This window comes from Salarias fasciatus, chromosome 18 (assembly GCF_902148845.1).
Source record: "Salarias fasciatus chromosome 18, fSalaFa1.1, whole genome shotgun sequence".
Lineage (NCBI taxonomy): Eukaryota > Metazoa > Chordata > Actinopteri > Blenniiformes > Blenniidae > Salarias > Salarias fasciatus.
Window position 1 is genome coordinate 13,724,913 of NC_043762.1, and position 23,318 is coordinate 13,748,230.

General features: G+C 41.5%; 1 protein-coding gene across 1 annotated transcript; it reads right to left on the bottom strand.

Annotated features, from left to right (window-relative positions):
- Window positions 1–11,998: 11,998 nt before the first annotated feature.
- slc25a42 (solute carrier family 25 member 42) lies at window positions 11,999–22,746 on the bottom strand. The gene is made up of 8 exons (XM_030114184.1): window positions 22,373–22,746; window positions 19,433–19,599; window positions 18,422–18,533; window positions 18,189–18,214; window positions 17,942–18,108; window positions 17,750–17,866; window positions 17,379–17,530; window positions 11,999–16,936 (listed from the first exon to the last, which is right to left on the bottom strand). The coding sequence occupies exons 2-8, from the start codon at window positions 19,523–19,525 to the stop codon at window positions 16,611–16,613; spliced, it is 993 nt and encodes a 330-aa protein (XP_029970044.1). The 5' UTR covers window positions 19,526–19,599; window positions 22,373–22,746; the 3' UTR covers window positions 11,999–16,610.
- Window positions 22,747–23,318: the final 572 nt, after the last annotated feature.

The window sequence follows — 23,318 nt, forward strand, 5'->3', positions numbered from 1 at the left end:
GCAAAAGAGTGGGGCGGTGGTTTGACAGGCGGGACAGCATGAGTCCTGTCGGAGCAGGTGAAAAAAGCCAGAGTTTACAGGTCAAAGTCAGTGACGGGGTTGTCTGGTTCATGACTCCATGAGTGTGTGTGTGTGTGTGTGTGAGTGGAGCTGCATCACTGTCTCTATCCGCCAATGAGAGTTTGTGGAGCTCCTTGCAGCCAATGGCCAACGAGTAAGAGTCAGGAAGAGGAAGGAGAGGCGAGAAGAGTCATGATTTTACCCTTAGTGTGCCGGAGGACAGAGCGTCAACAAAAAGAGCTTCAGAGGCAAAACATGACGAGCAAATCCAGATTCTGATCCCGCTGATGCGGCTCAGACGTCAGGCGGCGCACAGCCAGCCGAAGCACTGCAATCAGACATGGAACTCGATTTTCCTGGTAGAATAAAACCGCTGAAAGTGTCTCCTCCGCCCTGAGGTCACCGCGAGGCCCAGAAAACTCTGACGTGGAGACAAAGCGCATCTCCGTATGAATGCTGCTGGAGCGTGGGAACCTCAGAGGAACATATGCAAAAGAGCCGGGCGGCGGCGAGACGGCAGAACTAGCATGAATCCTGTTGTAGCAGGTGAAAGAGGGGCCTGGAGTTCACAGGTCAAGGCCAGCGACGGGGGCTGTCTGGTTCATGTGTATATATGCGTGTGTGTGTGGCCTCTGCAGTTGCCGTCTGGGTCTTGCGGGATGCAAATGAAGTGGCCCGGCTGTTTGACAAGCACTGCCGTCTATTCTCAGCTGAGCCCGGTCCGGGTTGGACGAGAGCTCCTTCATCATCTTGTAGCTGCAGCGAATATCAGACAGGCAGATAGACGGGCATGTTGAAGTCAGACCTCCTCCCTCTCCTCCCCCTGCTTCAACGTGTGATTGTGTTGTCTGGAAGCTTTTTCTCTCCACGTCCCTGCTTCCTGTGACATTTCTTATGTGAGTGACGCGCCGGCCTGCCGCTCTCTCCGCCGCGCGTCTTTGTTTCTGACTGATTGACGGCGGCTTTGTAGCGAGACTCCGCATTTCCATGATGGAGGAAATCGTCAGGAGTGCACCACTTCAGGCCGTATATTCAGACGACGGGTGCACGCCGTTTTGCCGCCACGCTTTCATGCTGAAAGAGGAAGCTGGCGGCGCTGTGAGTGTCAACAAAATGCTTGTATGTAAAAGAAATCTGTTTCTGGCATATAGTGGCACTGATATGGGATTTTTCTAAGAAATGCTGGAGTGTTTTGTGACAAAAGCTTCAAGAAATTATTTTAGTCGTGGGTTATGCTTTTGCCTGGAGACTGCAAAAAAATGATATATTTTCAGAAGTAATCTCAGCTTCAACCGGGCCTCCAACTTTTATGGAAATATTGAAGAAATACAAAATATCAAGAAGTTTGAGGAAGAGGAGACAAGATAATCATCTTCGTATTTTCTAACCAAGCAAAATCTTGAAATACGAGGCCAGTTTTTCAATCGTTGTATTATTTGCTTTTATGTAGATTTACATGCAAGCTTTCATTTGAATTGATCCTTTTCATGATATTCCCCTCCCATTCAAGGTCAGGAACATGTTATTGTGTGCTGCAGAGCTCAGTTCTCCTTCAGAGAACATTAAAAACACTGAGTTACTTTGTTTGTTAGCACTCACGGGTACACATTCTTTATTTTCCCTCTCAAAAAAAAAAAAAAAAAAATGTTGCCATTTATTTTACTGGATCTGCAGCCAAAAACAGAAGATATAATAAAACCAGAAAGAGAAAAAAATTAGGACAGATACGAGTAAGGCATTGGAACGTAATAGAATAGGATTGAAAATAATAGAATAAAACTGATTGTAAATTTTAAATAGGAACGTAACTTTAATAGCATTACAATAATATCTTTCAATTTTTTTTTTAATTTATAGCTTATAAATAAAATGAATGGAATAGAGAGTGTATAATCAGTGTCGAATGAGAATCAGCAGAATCACTGAGTAACAAAAAAGAATATTTTCTATGGAATGTATAAAAATAATTGGAATCACTGAATGGAGTCGAATATACATACATATATATATATATATATATATATATATATATATATATATATATATATATATATATATATATATAATGGAAATGAATATAATGGGATACAGTAGAATGAGTGATCATTTAGAATCACTAAGGCAAATAGAAATGGACAGAACATTTAGAATTGAATCACTTGCACTAAATAGAAATGAAATACATTAACTTACTCAGAGCAGAATATTTGGAATACAAAAGAAATGTGTTCTGAAATAGAGTAAAAAGGAATAGAATAGAGTGAAATAGGATAGATGACCAATGAAAACAATTAATGAAACGAGTAATGTAATACAATAGAAATGATTCCAAACAATGAATTACCAAGAACATTAAGAATAAAAAGGAATAACATGAGCAAAATTCAAAGAAAATCAACATTTTGAAAGTAATAATACTACTGAGTTACAGTAATGTGAGTATTTGTGATTTGTTGCTCCCACTGCTGGACAAAGAACTTCGATTCTTTGGTTCTACTGTCAGTACATGTTTGTACATACTCATGTGTAAGAGCGTGTGTGTGTTCCACTGTGTAAAGGTGTAAATAGTCGTGTGTAAAGGTGTACGTGGTCGTGGTATCCCTTTAAGGGAGCGAGCGTTGCCTCCTCAGGAGCTGAGTGAGGGGAGGAAGCCGGTGAATGGGCGAAGGCGCGCCGCGCTAACGCTCTGCATCCAGGCTTCATTAGCTCCACAGAAAAGGACAGCCTCCTCCCGTCCCCTCAATAGACCCATAGAGCTGTCTCTGGCACAGGCTCTGGCTCAGTGGGGAGGGTGTGTGTGTGTGTGTGTGTGTGTGTGTGTGTGTGTGTGTGTGTGTGTGTGTGTGTGTGTGCGTGTGTGTGTGTGTGTTTCTGAACCATTGACTCTATACTCATAGTTCCTCAGTCATGCCTAAAGGAAGCCTGGCATTGACACTTTCTTAAAGACTGGAGTCTCTCTCGCTCTCCCTTTGTCCGTCTTGCTTTTGTTTTCTCTCATGCGCTTTCCATTATTCTCCGTTTCTCTGTTTTTACTTTTTAAGTCGCTTCATTCTTCGTCGCCTCTCACAAATCTGAAGACTCAGCCATGGACCGTGTAGTCCGTACAGGATTTCAACTTTCATTCTTTCACTTTAAATAAAGGTAACTTTTCTGTCTTTTCTGACTCAGGAAATCTTTATTCTGTACTTTTAAAGGATTCTTCTTCATGTAAAGGTAAAAAAAAAGCTCACTATTAATGCACATTGATTCAGTTTGATCTTCATTGAAATCATGCACAATTACCATTTGGCTTCCTTTCATAGTTAGCACAATATATTCAGTTACTATTCACCTAAATATTAGGGTTCTGGGTAGAGAAGTGAAGGAGACACTCGTTCAAATCCTGGCTGCAGGGGAATTGATCAGCTGTAAAAACTACTCTACAGTGCAAGCTGCTTTGAATTTCTGTTAACTAACCCGAGAACAAAGAAAGAGCTGAACAGAGGCTTCTGTTTTCTTTTAGATATTAGTCATTTATCTTTTCTGTGTGGAGTTTGCATGTTTTTCCTAAGTATGCTTGGGTTTCCTTTGTGTACTCCGGTTTTTTCCCCACTGTCTAAAAGCTGGCAGGTGAGGTTTATTGGTGACGTGTGTGTGTGTCTGTGTCTGTTTGCCCTGTGACGGACTGCCAAACTGTCCGGGTGTGCCCGGCCCTCGGCCACAGCTCCCTGGGACTGGCTCCAGCTCCGATGGACTGTGAAGCTTTACCTGTAATGGTGCTTTCATACATCATATACATCATTTCTGATGATTATATTGTCAGCAAGCTGCTAAGAAAGCCCAATCTCTCTAATCTGAAAGCAGCTGCCCCACAACTCTTCAAGTTTCAGTTAAAGAGGCTCCTGCAGTTCATTGTGGGTGAACGTATCGCATGTGATCAAACATGGTGAGATAGAATGACTTCTCTGTGGAATATATTCGTAAAGCGGGAAGTGATGGTGCGGAAAAGGAAAGCATGACTCAGCAAGTTGCACAAAGTACCTGGAGGGAAACAAAAAAAAACGTCCTTTCCTCTTGTTGGTGCAGGATTCAGATCATATCAGCAAAATGTAGATGTATCTATAATACAACAAATCCCACCAGTGAGTGGGAAGCATCAGGCAACAAGTCAACATTTTGTCCTCCGAGCTGATTGACGTGTGAAACAGGATAAAGTAATCAATAAATGTAAAGATTGAAGGCAGTTTGATGAACGGAACGTCTCCAAACCTCCAGCATTTGCGGGTAGTTTTCTGTCGAAACTGGGCCGAAGAAGGAAAAAGAGGCAGAGCAGTTCCAGAGTCATTGATGCATGTTGAAGATTAAATGCTGGCCTGTGATGAGCTCCTGCAGTGAAAACTGCTGCAGATGTTCCTGCTGGTTCTGATAGAAGCAGCACAATTCAAGAAAAGAGAGGAACTCGATATTGGGCAGGTGGTTGTAATGATTTGGCTGATATTTCTGAACAGTACCTGGATTTAACTAATTGATTTGGTCAGCGTTAGAGTTGTGTTTGGAGCATCTAATAATGGATGACACATTCTTGTACTTGATGGTCTCTTGTTTAATTTGAGCTGTAACGTCACCGTGTTTTCACATAATAAGAGTGTTGTTTAAACTTTTTCAGTACATGTAATTATCAGGGGCAACCGTTTGATTCAGTGTACCTGTGTGAAATATGTCGTTTTAAGCTGAGATTTTGGTTGAACTCCTGATTCCTGCATATTATTTCTTTTTCCAATCGGCGGTGCAGTGAGTTCGGTCACAGCTTTGGCTGTTGGGGACATGGATTCGAATTCAGGTTGAGGCAGGAAGAGTGTCCGGTGGGGGAAAAAACAAACAAACAAAAAAAAACTAGCCAGATCTGAGGCCAAGTGCAAGCTGCACTGGTTTTCTGTAGTTACCCCGGTAAAAAGAGAGCAGCTTTTCTCCTTTTCTGTAATTTTCCAACAAAAGCAAATATGGCCAAAAAAGCCTTCATTTATTTTTAAATGAAAAAAATTCAAACATCTTTCTTTGGTTCTGGGGATAGGTTCTATGTTATCGAGGTTGGAGAATAAATTTAGACAGGTTTTGATGCCACTGGCGGCGGCAGGATTCTCTGCCATGGCACAGTGATTCCCATCAGGCAGTGTGCGCAGGCAGCTACTCCGGGTCCTCTACCAGCGAGAGGGGGTGGTGACACATGTATAAATGGTGGACGGTGGCGGGACAGCAGAAATGATTAGTATGCCGCCATCGCTTCTTTCCCTCATTGTTGCAGCGCTGCATTAATGAGCCTTGTGTGCACTGGACAATCTGGCACACACACACACACACACACACACACACACACACACACACACACACACACACACACACACACACATCTTCAGATCGTTCACAAATATACAAAAGATATTTTTTATCGATCATTGAATAGATTCTAGGTTTAAACAGCAGGCTGAGATGGTGTGAATCCTCTTGATTAGTTTATTCTTTCGTTATCGAGAGCTGAATTCAGGTCACATCTGTGTTGTTATATCTGCACAGAGATGCAGGTTTTTACTCTCAAACACCCTTACTGAGTGTGTGTGTGTGTGTGTGTGTGTGTGTGTGTGTGTGTGTGTGTGTGTGTGTGTAGCAGACAGTGCGGCGGGAATGAGGGTACCACACTGTCCTGATTTGTGGTTCCATGGGAATAGAGGAAACTTTTACATTCTCCTCTCCCCTGCAAAATGTGGTACGATGAGTTCCTTTAGCGTACATACACTCTCTCTCACACACACACAAACACACACATCCATATACATCTAGACACATTGTTCCTTCCTTCTTCATGACGGGAATTGTGCCGCTTTGTTGTTGAGGCAGCAGGAAAAGATTCAAATCACTCACACATCCACCAGTCAACTGTTGAAAGACTCCAACTCAACTCCAAACCGTCTTTTAACTCAGAATTTCTCCGCACGGCGAAGTCCGAAGCTACATCATCAAAACCCAGAAGGCTACATGTGCATCGCAATATACATCCATGTATTTGCACATAACACTGAGCCTGACCTTTGGCCCTGTCTTGCTGTGAAACTTTTATTCCCCAGTAGGTTAATGCTGCACACACACACACACGCACCGCGCACACACACACCCTTGGTGTAGCTGTCGCTCGGCCACCCATTCAGGGCTCAGTCACGGCCACTTAGAGCGCAGCAGACTCGGGGATTCAGACGAGCTGTGATCCAATGACATGTATTTATAATGAGGGGGCTGCAGGGACGTCTTTGTTGGTCGGACACAATGTCCGTGTGTGTGTGTGTGTGTGTGTGTGTGTGTGTGTGTGTGTGTGTTGAGAAGGTGGGGGTCTAATACAGAAAGAGTTTGGTAGCCACTCATACACACACTCTTCATGGGTGCAAATCAGGCTTTTTTTTTCCTCAGACTGACCTCGACCAGTGGAGGAGAGAAGGGATTTGAGGGCTTGTTCATGTTTGGCAAAGTTAGAAAAGTTGGATTACCAGAGGAAAGTTTTTGAATGGATGTTTTTTTTTGTTTTTTGTTTTTTTTTTTGTTTCTTCCATCTTGATAATGCAAATCCACAAAGGGAAGTTTGAGTCAAGATCCAAACATCGATGGAGTCTTGAGTGCTCCAACAACAGATGTAGAAAAAATATTGCAATTTAAAGTAGCGCAGCTACTGTTGGATTGTCTTTATTGTAGCTAAACAAGAAAAAAAGTATTCGTTTTCATCATATTTATTGCACACGTTTAGTCAGTGTTCACTTCAATTGTTGAGTTTTAAATATCACAAAGTTTTTAAAACTAACACGATGGATAATAATGAAGATTTAAAGCTTTTCTCTGTTAAAATAATGTTTATTAGCTACAAAAGTGCAGATCAATAGGTCTGAATATTCAAAATTATAGACAATAGTTGTTATATATGACTTTTAAAGTAATGAACGAGATTGCATGGTGGAAATAACACTTGTGTGACTAAAGGTACACACTTAAAAACTTATAACAATTACACGGTTTAAAGTATTCTTTAGATTTTTTCCAATATCCTTTTTTTTAACAGTATTTAACTGTCAACAAGTCGGTCTTCAGTCTTCAAACATTAAACATGTCTTGTTACAATAAAGTTTTTCAAAATTGTGTGATACACATGATACAATGGAGATCTAAAGGACAGCTTTACTTCTTGATGGACACATTCAGGAGCTATTTATGATTTTTAATAGTGTGATGTAAATCATACTCAAAAGATTGATTCATAAAAGCATATTATTTAGTTACAGCATTGTGACTGTTTGTAATTTGTTTTTGAACATGTTGTCGGCCTCTCAGCCAGTCATGTGATTTACAGATTACTATTAAGGCCACATGTACAGAAACACTAAGATTTTAAAGCTCCTTCAACTTTTAGGAAGGCAAAACGGCTGCAAGAACATGGAATTGCTTGCATGTGTTAGACAGACGTCAGACTTATCCTTTTTTTTTGCTCATGTTCACATTTTCACCATCATTTTAGGACATGGAAGAAAGACCCAGGTTCTCTAGTACTTAGCAATGTCACTCCATATTTTAATAAAAATGCTAATCTAAACTTAATTATAAGAGAATTGTTGGCTCAGTGCAAGTGTTTCTGAGTGCAGGCTGGACGGTGGCTCCCCTCTGCATACATTAGCTGCTTGTTGGGACAGTGTGGGCAGAAGAAGAGCCCTGGAGAGTCCTACAGGCCCGGGAAGGCCCCTCGTAATTACCCCAGCGTCTGAAACCCTGCGTTCACCCCGGGACTGCAGTGGTCGAGCTCTGATCTCTTCAATCATAACTACCCTCACTCCCACCTCCACACACACACACTCACACACACTACACAGACGTATATTTCAGTTAGGACTGATACAAAATCAGAAATAAATGAGGCAATCCGGTCTATCAGGCTGAAGTGATTGTGAGTTTAATGGCGGGTGTTACAGGTACATTTAAATATGCAGAGATGGAGGTGGTGGATCGCTACGCTTTGCAGTTATTGTCACAATCATTGAAATCTGGAGGAATTAGGATTACCGTCATGAGTCGTGGTGTAAATTGTCTAACTGAGTTTTGAAAGTGACGCATCTAAATACCAATTTGTGTTCAAGTTAATCAGAACACAACACAGCATTTATGCTCATTCTTCTCAGGGCAGTGAAATCTTGGGTTTTTGGGTGATTTGAATATGCAGGGGTGGAGGAGGTGACGGTGCTCCTGGGGTCTGTCTGCACGTCGCCGCTTTACATTTACGGTCGCCATGACTGAAGTCCGGACAAATTAGGATTACCGGCGTCCTTCTGCACCAGTCTGATACTTATCTTGTTCAGCCATGACGGTGCAAAACCAGACAGCAGAACGGTGTGCGTGTGCGTGTGCGTGTGTGTGTATGTGTGTGTGGTTTGCTTCTGGCGTTATGGTGCGCTCCCCAGCTGAAGGCGTGTGTGTCCTGATGCTCCAGACTGGTGGGGTCAGAGGTGAAGGAGTGCAGACTCAGACTCAGACAGACATTGGTAGTCATGAGGAAGACGGCTCATTTGTACCCCCCCCCCACCCCCACCCTAACCCTCCCTCACCCTCACCCCCACCCTCACCCCACCCCAGCCCCTGTTGTTTTTTTAAACGTCTCTCATATCTGCTGCGTCAGTCCTGTGACAGTTGAAGTCTCATTTCCTGTGATCAGACTGAATGTAAAACATCAGGACTGCAGTATTTCTCTGTTAGTAATTCCCGCTTCTTGTCCTCTTTGCAGATGTTGTCCTGCTGGAAAAACCTCCGATGGATTTCATGGATTTCCGATGGATTTTGCTTATGAACAAAAACTCTGAATTATTTTTTTACTTAAAGAGAAATGGTAACATGAAATGTATATGTATTTTTATGATTTCTCCACCATTTGTGCCTTGGAATACATTTTTATGCTGTAAAATGAATATATTTAATAAATAAATGTCCTCATTGAGTTGAATTTTGTTGAATTTTTTTAAAAAGAACTGTATTAATCAAAATATGTGGATGTGCATTTGACTGCTACATTTATTGATGTTTTTTCAGGATTTCAGCGAATAAATCTGAATAAATTTGAAGTTTGGGTCAGTTGAAAAGACCTTAAGGAGTTTTTTTAGGCATCGTGTAGGAAGTTTGATTTATTTTGCACTTGTGGGTTTTTATTTATTTATTCTTGGCTGGCTGTATGTATTTTTCTAAATAAATAAAAAAAAAGCTTGAAATTTTCTCCCGTGGTTATTTCTGTACTTCATGCACAATACTGTTAATTTCTAATTATTTTATGTAGGGGATTTTTTTTTTTTTACATTATGCAGTTAAAGAATTTTACATGAGTTTCTCTCATTTGCAAAGATTTTTATTCACTGAAATCCATCACACACAAGCACGCCTTTGTAAAAGTACTTTACATGAACAAAAAAAGGTGTGTATTCGGGTCTAGTTTGGGAAAGTTTTTAAAGATACAGTATATAAAAGATCCACTATAAATGTCAGATTCTTTAAAGATTTGTTATGTATGATTTTGTTCATTAAGTATTAAAATATGAACTGGAGTAAAACTGCAATAAAAGGCTGGTTGGTTATAGTTTTACAGTATAAACGGAGCACAGTTTTTTAATCTTAATTTGAAGAACAAATGATGGCCTTCTCTCTGTGTCCAGGCCTGAAGTACAAAGGAGTTTCTGTGTTTTTATTGAATTTACAACAAATGTAAAATTGTTTAATTGGTTTTTCAAGGAGGAATAAAAAGAGGTGGCAATCTGGCTTTACAGATACAAAATTAAATCATCTAAAAATGTGACTTTTAATGCTATCAAATATGAAAAAAGAAGAGACTAGCCAGAAGAGCAGATGTGTTTTTTTTCTTCAAGCCTAAGTAGGTTAATGGTATATCGTAACTCAATTTTCACAGGGTTTTACATTAGAATAAAAATAATGTTCTTTTTAGGGAAATTGGGTTACAAAGAGGCAGCAAATTAAAAGAATAAATTGCTCCTTTTGGTATTCTTTTTTTTTCCACATACAGAGAGACACAGAAAGAGGGAGAGAGAGAGAGTGAGAGAGAGAGAAACAGAGACAGAGAGAGAAAGACAGAAAGCAAAGACAAGGGACACAGGCAGGAGAGAAAGACAGACACAGACAAGAGAGAGAGAGAAAGAGAGATATAAATAGGCAGAGATAGAGAGACAGACAGAGAAGGCAAGAAAGAGAGAGACAGACAGATAGAGAATGTCTGTTGGAGCAGCCTTCATCTGAATGAATGTAAATTGACTCTGCCTCCATCCGGCATCATGCCAAGTATCTATAGCAACCACATCCTGACAGCCTCCATCCATCCCTCCCTCCTTCGCTCTCTAATTAGCTCCTTTCTTCTTTTTTTTCCCTCCTAAAACGAATCTGCACAAAGGACGAAGCTGTCCGTACTGAGCATAAAGAAACCTGAGAGCATGCACAGTTTACCCTGAGAAAAAAGAAATAAAATAAAATCCCTGTCAATGAAAAAAAAAGACATTTATTTTCTGACTGTAAACTCTCAACTCCTTTTGGGTCTGACTAAAATAATTCAGTATATTTTGTTATTTTGTTAAAACTGTTTTTTTTTTTTTTTTTAAACAATTATTCTTATTTTCCTTGCTGGTGTGAGGCGTCTCTGCGGTGCGTTCACGGTCGGGGTCAAAGCGGCTGCAGGGCCTCGGGGCCGAGCGGAGGCTGCAGCTGCCCCGGCTCACCCTCTGCCTCCTCAAAGCCTCTGCCGCCATCTACCGGCTGCAACTGGAACTGCATGCAAATAAGCTGATTTGACTGTGAGGGTGGAGCGACACCGAGTGGTCATTTACTGTTACTACAACACCAGAGGGAGTAAAGAGGCTGCTTTTGCACAGATATATATACCCAATAATGACTTTGTAAATATTTAATGTTTAACAAAGATTCTGTTTTTTGCTTTTACCTATATGGGAATGTTGGCTATTTCACTGTCGTTTTCACATATCTATACATATCAATTTGACATTTCTATGAGCTTTTTTCTTTTCGTTTACCGGACATTCACTGCTTTCAAAGACTCAAAATCAATATCTGTTTACATATGAGAAGTGGATATGCAACAGTGAGTTCCTCTGGCACTACAAGCTGAGCAGTTATTTATTTTAACTATTTGCTAGTCGTATTAAATTTTTGGTTAATTTTACTTTTTCATAATTTGCTTTTTAATGATATTTTTTATTCAGTTTTATCTCATTGGATATTAACTCTTTACAGGGAACTTGAAGGGTAACATACAACTTTTAGTGAAACATTTAGAAACATTTATGTATTTCAATTGAGGAAGTAGACTCAAAACGACTTTTCAAATGTATTAATAATGTAAATAACTTCAACTAATTTCATCCAAACAATGCATATCAGACAGAGGGCACCCTGTTACATTAATGCTATAAGGACTGATAGTAATTCTGTGTATGGTTCATAATTCCCTGCACAAGCTGCATTCAATTTGTAGATTTTTAAATGTTTTGCAGATAATCTTAAATATGTAGTTAAAGTATTTGAGTATTAAAGGAGTTATTTTAATTGTCTCCATTGGGTCAGTGGTGAGGCTGAATCAATATCTAGCTCCTGTCTAATTCCTCACGGCCCCATCTCATGGCAGAAAGTGGTAAAACACTGCTTTACGATTCAAATTCTCACAGCATAAATCAGTCTACGTTAAAGATACTGAATTTAATTTCCTCACTTTTAAGGTTTTTTTTTTTTTTTTTTTTTAATGTCCCAGTCAAAAATACAAAATAGCTCAACATAAAGGTAACAGTGTGCAATATAAGCAAACTGTCAATGAAAAATTTTAAGGTCAAAATTCAATCTAAAAGAAATAAAACAGTGAAATAAACACAAAACACAGTTATCAACATCCACTTTAATTAGATTTTTCTTACATATAGTCATCTCTAATGACTGGACAGCGACTGTGGCTATTAGTACATTCATGTTGGCACAAAATACTAGGATTTACAAACGGCTGTTAAATCACTGAAACAAAACAAGACGACCTTTTGCAACACACAGATACAGTCAAACTGTACGTCTGCAGGGAGGCTTGAAAACCTCCGCTTTTAACAAGAGGAAACAAAACGACAAAAGTCACAACTTGTACCAGAGTTAGTTGCTGTAGCGTTTCAGTATTTCTTCTCGTTAGGCCACTCTCAGGTTCTCATCAAGGATTAATATAGTTTTTAACACAACACACAGCTTTTTTTTTTTTTTTTTTTTTGGCATTTAATGATTGTCTGGGAGTCCAGCGGACTTCTCCCTGTTACCGAGTACAAAACTGATTTCAAGCTCCAGGCAGATCAAGGAGACAACCACATTAAAACTAGATTCACCTTGTTCCAGTTTCCTCCTCAGCCCGTTGGAATCAATACAATAGAAGGCTTTTTCTCCTGCACTTCGAGGAAAGGTAGTTCATTCAATCACTAAACTTCACAGCGGCTTCCAGCTATCTGCCTCTTTTAAAGTCCAAGAAACCAGGATAGAAAATAGAAGCAACCTCCGATAAGAGGTTGATACAAGTAGCTCAGTCACGGTAAAAGAAGACTGCTCACCAGGCACTTAGGGCTCAGTAACTTCTGTCTAGCTTTCAGTTACTGTGTACTTTCAGAAGATGTGCTGAATACAGACCAGACTGTCGCGGATCAGAGTTTTTTCCCACTGACACTAAGGCAAAGGGGAAAGACGAGACCGATTCATGTTAACAGCAGCTGATTGTGAGTGTGTGTGTGTGTGTGTGTGGGTGGAGGGGCGGATATGTGGGGCTGGTGAGGGTCCTCGGTTCTGCTGACATCCCGTTGAGGTCCCAGCTACAATAATCCAGATGTGGAGGACAGGCTGAGACGGACACCGGCAGCCATTTAAAAGCTTTGAATCCAGTGTGGCGTTTACGAACGACTGTCAGCTTCACTCTGATTCCACATTCCACCGTCTGCTTTCATTCCTTCTTTTCCCTTTAAACTCAGCAGCAGAAAATGTCAGATTTTGAAAATTCCAAAGTAAAAAAAATGGAAGGCAACTCATCAGCCTCAGAAATGAAACGATCACAGGATTTTCCCCACTAATATCCTCCCACATGAATCAATACTGATATATTATATCTTATTTAACAAATCCAAAGATTAGTTGTTATAGCCCTAAGAGAGAGTCAAACATTTTAACTATGCACAAACATTTTCAAGTTTTCAAAGTTTTTCTAAAATCAGAAAAATCTGATTTGTCATTGTTAAACAAAGCTGCTCCAAAACCACAGGATTGAATAAATGCATGATTGTTTCATATAAACTTGCTACTGTTCTTAGTTTCAGATTCATTTTCTACTGAAGACCCTTTCTACTTCTTTTGATACTTCAAGTACAAACACTTTTGGATTTTGAATCAATGTTAATCTTAGTTCATAAGTCATTTAAATAAAAATATTTTATGAGATCAAGTGTTCTTTTCAACTAGAGCTCGTAAATATCAATTATCCTTATCATCAATCAATCAAAACACTGAAAATTGATTTTTTTTTTCCTTTTTAAGCTATCGCGTTAATGTAGAAATAAAACAAAGGAGGGGAAGTTGTTTTTAAGGTATGTAAAGAGTGGTAATCACAATTAGATGGAGTAAAACTGAAATGAAAACAATACTGAAAAAGCATAAAAAATGTGAATTGGACTAAGGAAAAGGTGCAACTGCTGTTCAATACAATTTCTCTCTTGTATTTCAGTTCATGTGCCTTAAAGCTAAGAGTCTGAACCTCAATGTAAGGGTCCCAGGTTTGAATCCTGGGTGCAGCGGGAAGGGCATCATGGGTAAAAAATTCTTTTTAAAAGCCAAGTGTACAATCCAAGTTGAAATAACTTCTCCAAAAAGACTATTAAATGTAGAATATTGAAAGCTTACTGTTAATTAAATGACAAATTTACTTCACCGTTTTCTATTTCTTTTAGATGAACCTGAATTTTTCATTTTTTTTTTTTTTTTTAACTTATCACCTTGTCAATCTTAGCCCAGTGACCCTCGTGAGGTATGCGATATGATCTAAGCTCAGCAGAAAGCCTCAGAACATTCCAGTGGTCACCTTCAGGTGTGTGCGAGTGTGTGTGTGTGTGTGTGTCCACAGAGGACCGAGCTGCCCTCTGTGTTCACCTGCCGGCTCTGCTCAGTTCAGCGTCTGCACGCGTGGTCTTGGTATCGTCATATGTTAATAACTGCATCAACACTGTAAAAACCTGCCGGATGAGCACAAGCCTCATTATTCGGCCACAAAACACACAGCTACACACACGTTTGTTAAATCGGCTTCAGTAAAAAAAAAAAAAAAAAAAAAAAAAAACAACTAGTGAATGAATTAATTTACAGCTGTAACAGAAATGAAGCGATCTCTTCACTGTTTGCATATTTCCAGTCGTATTAGTTCATTAGAGAACACTGCTACAGCTCTACACTGTCAGTCCATACAGTCCCTGACCCAGTCAGTCTCGCTCAGGAGTGAGTGCACGAGCAGCACAATGGAAGACCACATCTGGATACTGTGTGTGTGTGTGAAACAGAAATGGAACAATGACACCAAAATGCCCTTTTTTAAATACTACAACCCAAACTAGCGTCACAAACAAACAAACAAAAAAAAAACCTGTTGGTAAAATATGTAAATGGAGTATCAGTGGAACAGACAGCAGAGCTTCAAATGGAGTGAGTTTCACATCGACTGTCTATCCAAGTGTTTCCCAGATGTTTTTGCTTTAGCCGAGGGGCGCCAGGAGCGTCGGGTGAGGGCACAGCACAATTACTGAAGGATAAAACTAACATTTCATCAAAACTCATTTTACAGCTGAACCTGTGTGACAGAATAAGCCATGACTGTTCCAGACTGCATGCTTTCTTGCTGCTGATGGGTCTCAGCAGTCGGGGGGGGGGGGGGGGGGGGGGGGCACACAGCAGGGCAGTGGTTGGCACTCTTGTCTCTTCTCCGGTTTTAAAGAAGAATCTTTTTGAGATTAAGCGGACTCTCTGGAGTAAATGTCCTGTAGGTGTGAATGTGAGGGTGTGTGGCAGTCTCCCTGCCCAGCTGAGTTTACTTTCATACACATTCAGCTGGGATTGGCTACAGGGCGCCACCGTTATAAAGCTCGATAGAAAGTGGATGGTTGGATGTTGACAACGATATTTTATAGTGTTAGAAACATGAAGTCTAGCGTTCTGGTGGGATGGGTATGAGGGGCAGTGCATATTCTGGTCTTCATGTAATTAAAAATCTTTGCTCCAAGAGAAACTGTGGACCCCCTCTGATTTGCAGCAACATGACAGTGAAGCCGAACACTTGCAGACACGCCCATTTTCACCAGCAAAGAAAACGAGAGCGTGCTTTAGGCTGGTTTACTTTGAATTATTCTGATCTGCACGTCACACATTTCTCAGAACTGATCTTCTGGTCACTGCTGTGCCCTCCGAGGTGGTCCCGGACCCCAGGTTGAACACCACTGGGCTATCAAACATAATAAGCTTTCACAAAAAGCTCAAGATGCAACTACAAGGATAAAAACTTTGGGCACTTTTCAATACCAATACTTACGTACTAAAGATTTCAACATAAATGTCAACGCAGTGATATGAAGTCCTGTGCTCTCTGCTGGGAGGAGTTGTGCTACTAAAAAGGTGCAGCATGTCAAATTAAAGTAATGTCACTTTTGTGCATTAGGTGGCAGTAGTGAGTCACTGCAGTTTGAGCTTCTGTCAGCTTCGAGGGTTTGTAGTTCACTAATAGTTCCCAAGAACTCAAGCCTCCGTTTTGTTTTCTATTCAATCTGCAGGGCAGACCGAGACTGGCTGGTTAGCATGCTAACTTCAGTTTTCAAACATATCACACAACACAAACAGAATCATGACTTGTTTTCTGCCATGACTTCATTTTGAGTGTTTAAAAAAAGAAAAAAAAAAGTCCATACTGCACCTTTGAACATACAAACCCTACATACACAATCGGCAGCTAGTTTGAATCATCATAAACTTTGGTATAATTCATTAATACAAACTCACGAAAATCTCAAAAGAGCATATTTTCCTCGTATTCTATCAAATGCATCTCCGTATTTCATATTAAAAGAAGTGGAGGCTTTCCACCGCATCTGGAAATGAGCAGACACTGCAGCTGGCAGAACTCAGTGTGTGAAAATCAAAACTCTTTCTAGTGCTTCGAGTTGACACTTTTTCAGAGTACATACGTTAAATCAGTGACCATATTGCACTTAGATGCAACAGAGCGCAGCCTGCACCGCTGGACTCACCTCTGTTGCCCCCAGACAAAGCCAGAGGATTACTTATTATCACCTCTGCATCCTGAGCCTCTGAGTTTGCTTCTACTTAGCAAAACCCATCCGTCACTCTCTCAGCCCCCCTTCACTCCCTGCTCCACTCTGGGGGGGGGGGGGGGGGGGGGGGGGCTTGTGGGGATCTTGTCATGCTCCCGCTCTGGATCGTTATTATCGAGCGGTGTAGCCCATCTGATGCAGCTTCCTCAGGAGGATCTGAGTGAGGTCGAAGGTGGTGAAGCTGATGCCCACCGCGATGGGCCCTTTGACCCAGTTCATGCTCAGGCCTTTGTAGAGTCCGCGGACGAAGCCCTCCTCCGACACGATCTCCCTCATGGTGCCCAGGATGGTGCCGTACGTGTGACCCGTGACCCCCGCCGTCTGCATGCGCCGTCGCACCACGTCCAGAGGGTAAGACGCCGACTGGCCGATCAGTCCGGCGCAGGCTCCGAAAGCCAGACGCTCGTACGAGTAGGGCTGCGGGCGACCACTTTGTTCTGCGTGGGAGGTGGAATGTGGCAAACATTTTACATTCACAAATAGAATACAATAAATAAAGATAAATACACCAAACCCAATAAATTACTGAACCTGTGGTCTTCTCAGGGACCCTAAAGCTCCCCACAGCCACCTAAAATACCCTGATCTCTTCACACACATCTCGCTGTGCTGTCCAGTGTATCCGGACAGCTTTCAATCAAAACCAGCAGGACCTCCTGCAGCAGTCTGACCTTCAGGTTTACAGATGTTCAGACTCAGCCGGTGTCAAATCCAGACAAATGTTTACACTTTCCCACTTTTTTCTGTTCCTAAAATCAACTCTGAGTGGACAAAAAAAAAAGTTCGTTTTCTGCCTGACGTAGCACACCCGCTAACAGGAGCCTTGTCTGTGGTCATAATGTTACGGCTGACCGGTGTGGACGTGCTGGAGTGCAGTACCTGCATGCAACTTCTTCAGAGTCTCATAGGTGAAGAAGCTGAGGCCGGCGTAGGGGACGACCCCCAGGATGGTGGGGGTGAAGCCTCGATACAGAGTTTTCAGGCCTTCTTCTCGAGAGATCCGCACAAAAACATGGAGGATGTTACTGTACCTGAAACACAAACAAAACAATATTATAACTGACAACTACTACACTACATTCAGCCAAAACTGTGAATCTATATGTTAATAACTATCCTTCCTGTCTCCCACCCCCCTTCTTTTTATTTTGTTTGGTCGAAGTTTTTAGTTTTTCGTTCAGCTTTAAAATAATAACCAGTTTTAGGCGCAAACGTAAACATGTGGATGGATCTGTTGTAAATAAACATACATTTCCTTCGGCGTTACAGCCATTCTTGCTCGCACCATGTCCAGAGGATACGTCAGCATAGCCGCTGTGGTTCCAGCCATCGATCCGGCCAGCAGGCGAGGAAACGGAGGCAAGGCTCTGGAACGGAAAGCTTGAAATGCGTCTCATCTTCACAAAATTCCTCGTGAATGGCGTTAGGAGGCAGCGACTTACTTCCCCTGGAAGCCGTAGTAGCCTCCCAGCAGCGTCTTGTACTGCTCATGTGCGCAGAACTGGATGGCTGCGTAGGGGATGACGCGCACCATGGTGGCCGAGTTTCCCCTCCACAGACTGAAGAAGCCATTCTGCAGGTAGGTGCGGTAGATCAGCCTGTAGGCCTCCTGTCACACAAAGAGGTGCTCCGGGTAAATTAAAGGTGAGAATACAGGAAGAAAAACAGGTGCTGAAGCGCGATACCGACCTTGGCAGAGAATCTTGCTGAAGACACTGAAAAACAAATAAAACACACCCAGTTATTTCAATGTAATTAAGAAAGCGGCAAATATTCAGCCTTTCATCTTGCGTATGTGTTGATGAGAAATTGGTCTATTAGGATTTCTGCTCTTCAAACTTCAGAAAATACGTAAAAAGTAGTCCACATCTACATATAACTCCACGATGTTTATTCAGGTCACTTCCAGTTTGGAAACTTGCCTTGGAAGATGATTTTCGTTCTGTCCAGAGGGGCCACTGCCGTCTTGGCCACGGCTCCTGCTAAAGCCCCCGAGAAGAGCGAATTGAGGACGGAGCGAGTGTGTTTCAGGCCCTGCACAGCAATGGAGGGTCACAGGTAGACGTCAGCACCAAGGAAACTCTGTGAATTTCTAAGCCGCGTTGGCGAATCCAGTTGATGATTAAGCCAGAGTTACACGGGCAGTGGAGGACGACTGACTGAGCAGCGCCGCTCAGTTCACCGATTTCACAAACAGGACAGCAATTACCAGGGAGTCGCAACCACTGCATTACACACGGTACACAGAAACTCAATGCAGCACAGATACCCCTGCAACCCAGCCATCCATAACGGAGAAATAAAGACATATAGCTTTTAATGCTGTTACTGGAACAGTGGGTCTGCATCTAATTTCAAAAGCTGATTTTTTTTTTTTAATATATAGAATTTTCCTCTAAATCTGTGCACATAAGGAGAAAAAAAAACAGCAAAATTAGAAAAACATATTTAACATTCAGCAAAAGAGGAAGATACTGCATTAATGTCTATTGGTCATTTTCTTAGAAACGGTTGTGAAAAAGCAGAGTGCGGTTCTATCTAGCTCCAGGTGTTATGGCGAGTCCTGCATCACAGCAGCTGAGGGCCTCAGAAACAGGAGAGAGCATGCTGGACGTGATCCCAGGACGCCAGACTGAGACGGTCAAATGTTACCATGAGCTGGATGCTGGACAATATGGTTAACAAGTCATCTGTGTGAATACTGCTTCTGAAAATGCATATTAATTCAGTTACAAAGTAACCGTTACGTCGGGTAATTTTTGAACAAAGCATGTTGTACTTCGACTTGACCGATTATCCAGAGGTTAAACATGTTCAGGATTTCACCAGGAAATCACACAAGTCTCAACACAGCCTACCAATTTTTTTTAATAGTTTGTCTATGTCGTTTAATCACGTAAGCACTGGAAGAAGACCAGAGTCCGATAACTCGCCTCATAGTTGACGTCTGACGGAGTGGAGGAAGCCCGCGGCAGCACTTCTCCCTGCGTTAGTGATGCCCGTTGTTCCTGGACTCCACTTCCCATCCCCGAGGATTACTCGCCGAGCACGCTCATGAACTCAACCACCGGCCGAGGGGGTCAGCGGCGATACCGGGGGGCTGAGGCCACAGAGAGAAAATAAAACACACACACACACAGGGGTCGGGTTTAGGCCAGCCTAAATATAAAACTAAACCAAGTTACAGAAAAAGGTGAAGCTGCTTCTCTTTGTTCTTCTCATGGAGCTGAGACAGGATCAAGGGACGTGATCACACTCATAAACACATCAGTGAGTAAATACAGCTACAAAACATAACAACACTGTAGATCTGAGGGAAGAAAGTGTTAATCTTTAAGCGACATTAGAAATACTACACAGACTTCAGGTGAATAATCCAGTTACCTTTAACCGACTAAGCCAACCTGTGACCGTTCCATAAAGACAGAGTGAAGTGGAAACACAAGAAGTGACACGAGAAAAAAAAAAAAAAGAAGAGCAAAGGACACTTGATGATTGTGGGTGAAAGGTGTATCAACAACATGAGCACTCCTGCAGCTCCTCCGCGGCACAGACAGCTGGCCGCAGTTCCAATCCGAATCAATCTCACCCTGAACATTACCTGGACAGCAGCTCAAGAGTTTACATAAAAAAAGAAAAACATCAGCGTCAAATGAAGTAAAACTAATGTAATTAATTCTCCACCAGCATGTGCTCATACAAGCAGTGAAACTACATGCACACTTAAGAAAAAGGATTTTTTCATCAGCGCAAAAAAGTAGTAACTTTTCACAAAGCTTTCATTTAACCCGACATTTTTTGTCTCACAAAATTTTTTCTGCAGGATTCAGTACACATTTTTTATGAGCTCACTGTAAGTATATGTGATTTAATTTGCAATAAAGTGGCTCCGACTCCTGAACCGGTTCAGTTTTAGATCTTAGAGCTATGTCTGAAAATCATTTTTTTTTTATGTATTTCCTGTATCTGTGAATAGCAATTAATTTAGTAAAAAAAAAAAAAAAAAAAAAAAAAACTGCTACTTATGTCTTCTTGTACATCTAAAAGTCCTTCTGGCTTGATTGGACCCACAGATGTGCTGGTTTTGACCCACAGGTCTGAAAGTTCCATGAAAGGTGAAACAGCTGCAGACTGAAGAGACACTTCTCTATTTATACAATGATTTTGTTATAATAACTTTGAAACAGAACACGGCATTGACACAGAAGAGAGCACACAATGTTACACTGATTGTTGCATTACTAAAAACACTTTTAAAGTAAGAGGATTCTATAATTATTATATAGTATATTGTGGCTGATAGGTAGAGAAGTGGTCTTGGACTGGGAACATTTGCAGGTTTGAATCCCACAGAGCACGACCCTTGACTTCCCCCCAGGAGCACTGGACTGTGCAGCCCACTACTCCTAGTATGCATAGTTAAAGTTAACTTTGAATAGAATAAGTTAATTGTAGAAAGGAGCCTTGAGCAAAGGGTTTGGGGTTAATTAGTGACTAAACAGGATGTGTTTTTTTTCTGTGATGGACTGGTCACCTGTACAGGTGTACTCTGCCATTATGCATCTCTAATTTTAATGAGCATATAAAAGGGATTAATGAACGACAGAAACCACTAAATTGTGCATATTTTTAATTTACAAATCTGTCAACATGTGTCTACTTCTAAAGCTTCTGCAGCATTAACAGACTGAGAAAAGGATTATTTTCACCTGCAGGACTCTGAGCTATAGAGAAAAACTGAGGAAGAGATCCAACATGAACAAGGTGTGATGCTATCCATCTGTCGATCCATGAATCCCTCTGGCAGGGTAATCAACTGAAGTACTTTGAAAAAGGACCCACTTTTAAATACTCTTGTGCGAGATGACAACCAATGAATGCTGAATTATTAAAAGCAGTTGAGACTTCCTAAAGGTTTAAAAACAATGTCAGCATCTTTTTGTTGTTGTTGTTGTTGTTGTTGTTTATGCATTTCTACTCAGAAGTAAAGGCTCAGATATTATATAATTATTTCTGACCATTATTAGGCACAGATCAAGAAATGACTGCTCCAGGTTCACTCATGTGAGAAATAAAAGATATAGTTCACTAGATTTTGCTGTGTATGCCATCATCTGGAGCATTTCAATCTCTGTTTCATCAGATTTTCAAGGCCAAATAGGAGGCGAGCTTGATCCTCCCCAGCAGCTCAGTCAGTCAGTGTGAGTGTAACTAGTGTAAAGTGGACACAACCATAAAGTCTTTCTAACACCCTCTTCAGGTCTGACCTTTGAGCTACAAGACATTGTCCACTTCTTCTACTTTGATCTCACAAACAGACAAATTAACACAACCTCACAGAGGGTGTGAAAGATGAGAACATTCCAGACTGGAAACTCACCCTTTCACAGTGACAGTACTGTGGTACACTGGTGAAAAAGTACGCCATTACAAATAAGGTATGCATTACATTTCCCAATAACTACTCAATGCATTAGTTACTTTTTCTGCATTGAAAAACTGGTATTTCTATAGTTTGCCTTACGCAATCTCGAGAGTACAAGCCCCTTTTTCACGAACACAAAGCAAATAACAGTCGCATTACTGTAAACAATATTCAGCCGATATAAAGCAGCACTATGTTAAACAAAAAAATACAGTTACTGGATACAAACCTGTAGATTAAAAGGACTGAATATCCATTTAACTTACGGACATACTGAGGAGCAAAAATATTAGTTTTTGATCCGTTTGAGCCCTGTACCGACAGAACCAGACCCGCCCTCCCTGCAGCCTGCCTCAGCTTGCTGCTCCAGTCAGTCCTGTACACACTCGTCCAGTACCGACAGGAGAACAGCCATCCTCCCGCCGCTCACAGAAGCCACATTTCTTACCTGGACAGCGGGACACCGCCGGAAGTCCTCTCTGATACTCTGATGTCGCCCACCTGCTGCCTGTTTGTAGGTGGGGGGGTGGTCGATGTTTTCAGAGTTAGCTCAAGAAGCACAGTTAAGTAACGTCTGCTAGCGGATAGCTCCGCGCTGCACTGACGGCGGAGTCACTGGCGCCTCGTGGGGAGAAGAAACACAAAACTTGACAGAAGAGGCGTCCGGCGGGGGAAGGCGATGTCCTCCGTGTGTTCGACCGGCGGAGACTCTCCGGGACAGACCCGCTCCATGCTGTCACAGACCCCGACAGACAGCTGCGCGCTAGCTTGACCACCGAGCTTTGACAAGGACGAGCACCGGGGCATTGTGGGAAATGTAGTCTGGAGGAGGAGGGGCCGGCTGGGATAGGTCGGTTAGAGGGGCGTGAGCTCAGACACGTGGAGCGCCCCCCCTCTAACAAATTCCAACAAACTGTTCATTCTGTGGAACTTTTTCATTGTTTTCTGACACCGTTTAGACGTTTTTCTTATTCTTCTTCTTTGTTTGTCATTATTATGTGTCAGTTTCCTGAAAATTGTGTCAGCTGGTCTGTTGATCGATGTTTAGTCACTTTGTTTTGTATCTGTCAATCGTTTTAAGTTTACTTCAGTTTTTTTTAATCAGTTTGTGAGTGATTTTTCTCAGTTTAACGGTGTTTTGTGTCAATGTAGTTATTTTGGGACAGTTTATAGTTGTTTTCTGTCATTTACATTTATTTTTTGTAGATTAAAAGCCATTTAATTCAGAGTAAAGTTATTTGTGTAGTTATTTTATGGAGGTTTATTGCAATTTAGTGTCAGCTTTTCTTAGTTTGTGATCTTCAGCTGTTTGCAATTAGTTTGCATTTGTTTATGTTTTCAGAGTGAATCTATATGCAGTATTTTTTGTTTAATATTTTCAGTTTGTAGTTTTG

Bases quoted from the DNA above. Each gene is read 5' to 3' on its own strand.
- slc25a42 (XM_030114184.1), bottom strand. From the start codon at position 19,525: ATGGGAAGTGGAGTCCAGGAACAACGGGCATCACTAACGCAGGGAGAA. The intron at 18,534-19,432 runs GCGAGTTATCGG...ATTGCTGTGCAG, and splicing joins CGTCAGACGTCAACTATGAG to GGCCTGAAACACACTCGCTC. The intron at 17,867-17,941 runs GTAAGTCGCTGC...TTTCCGTTCCAG, and splicing joins TACTACGGCTTCCAGGGGAA to AGCCTTGCCTCCGTTTCCTC.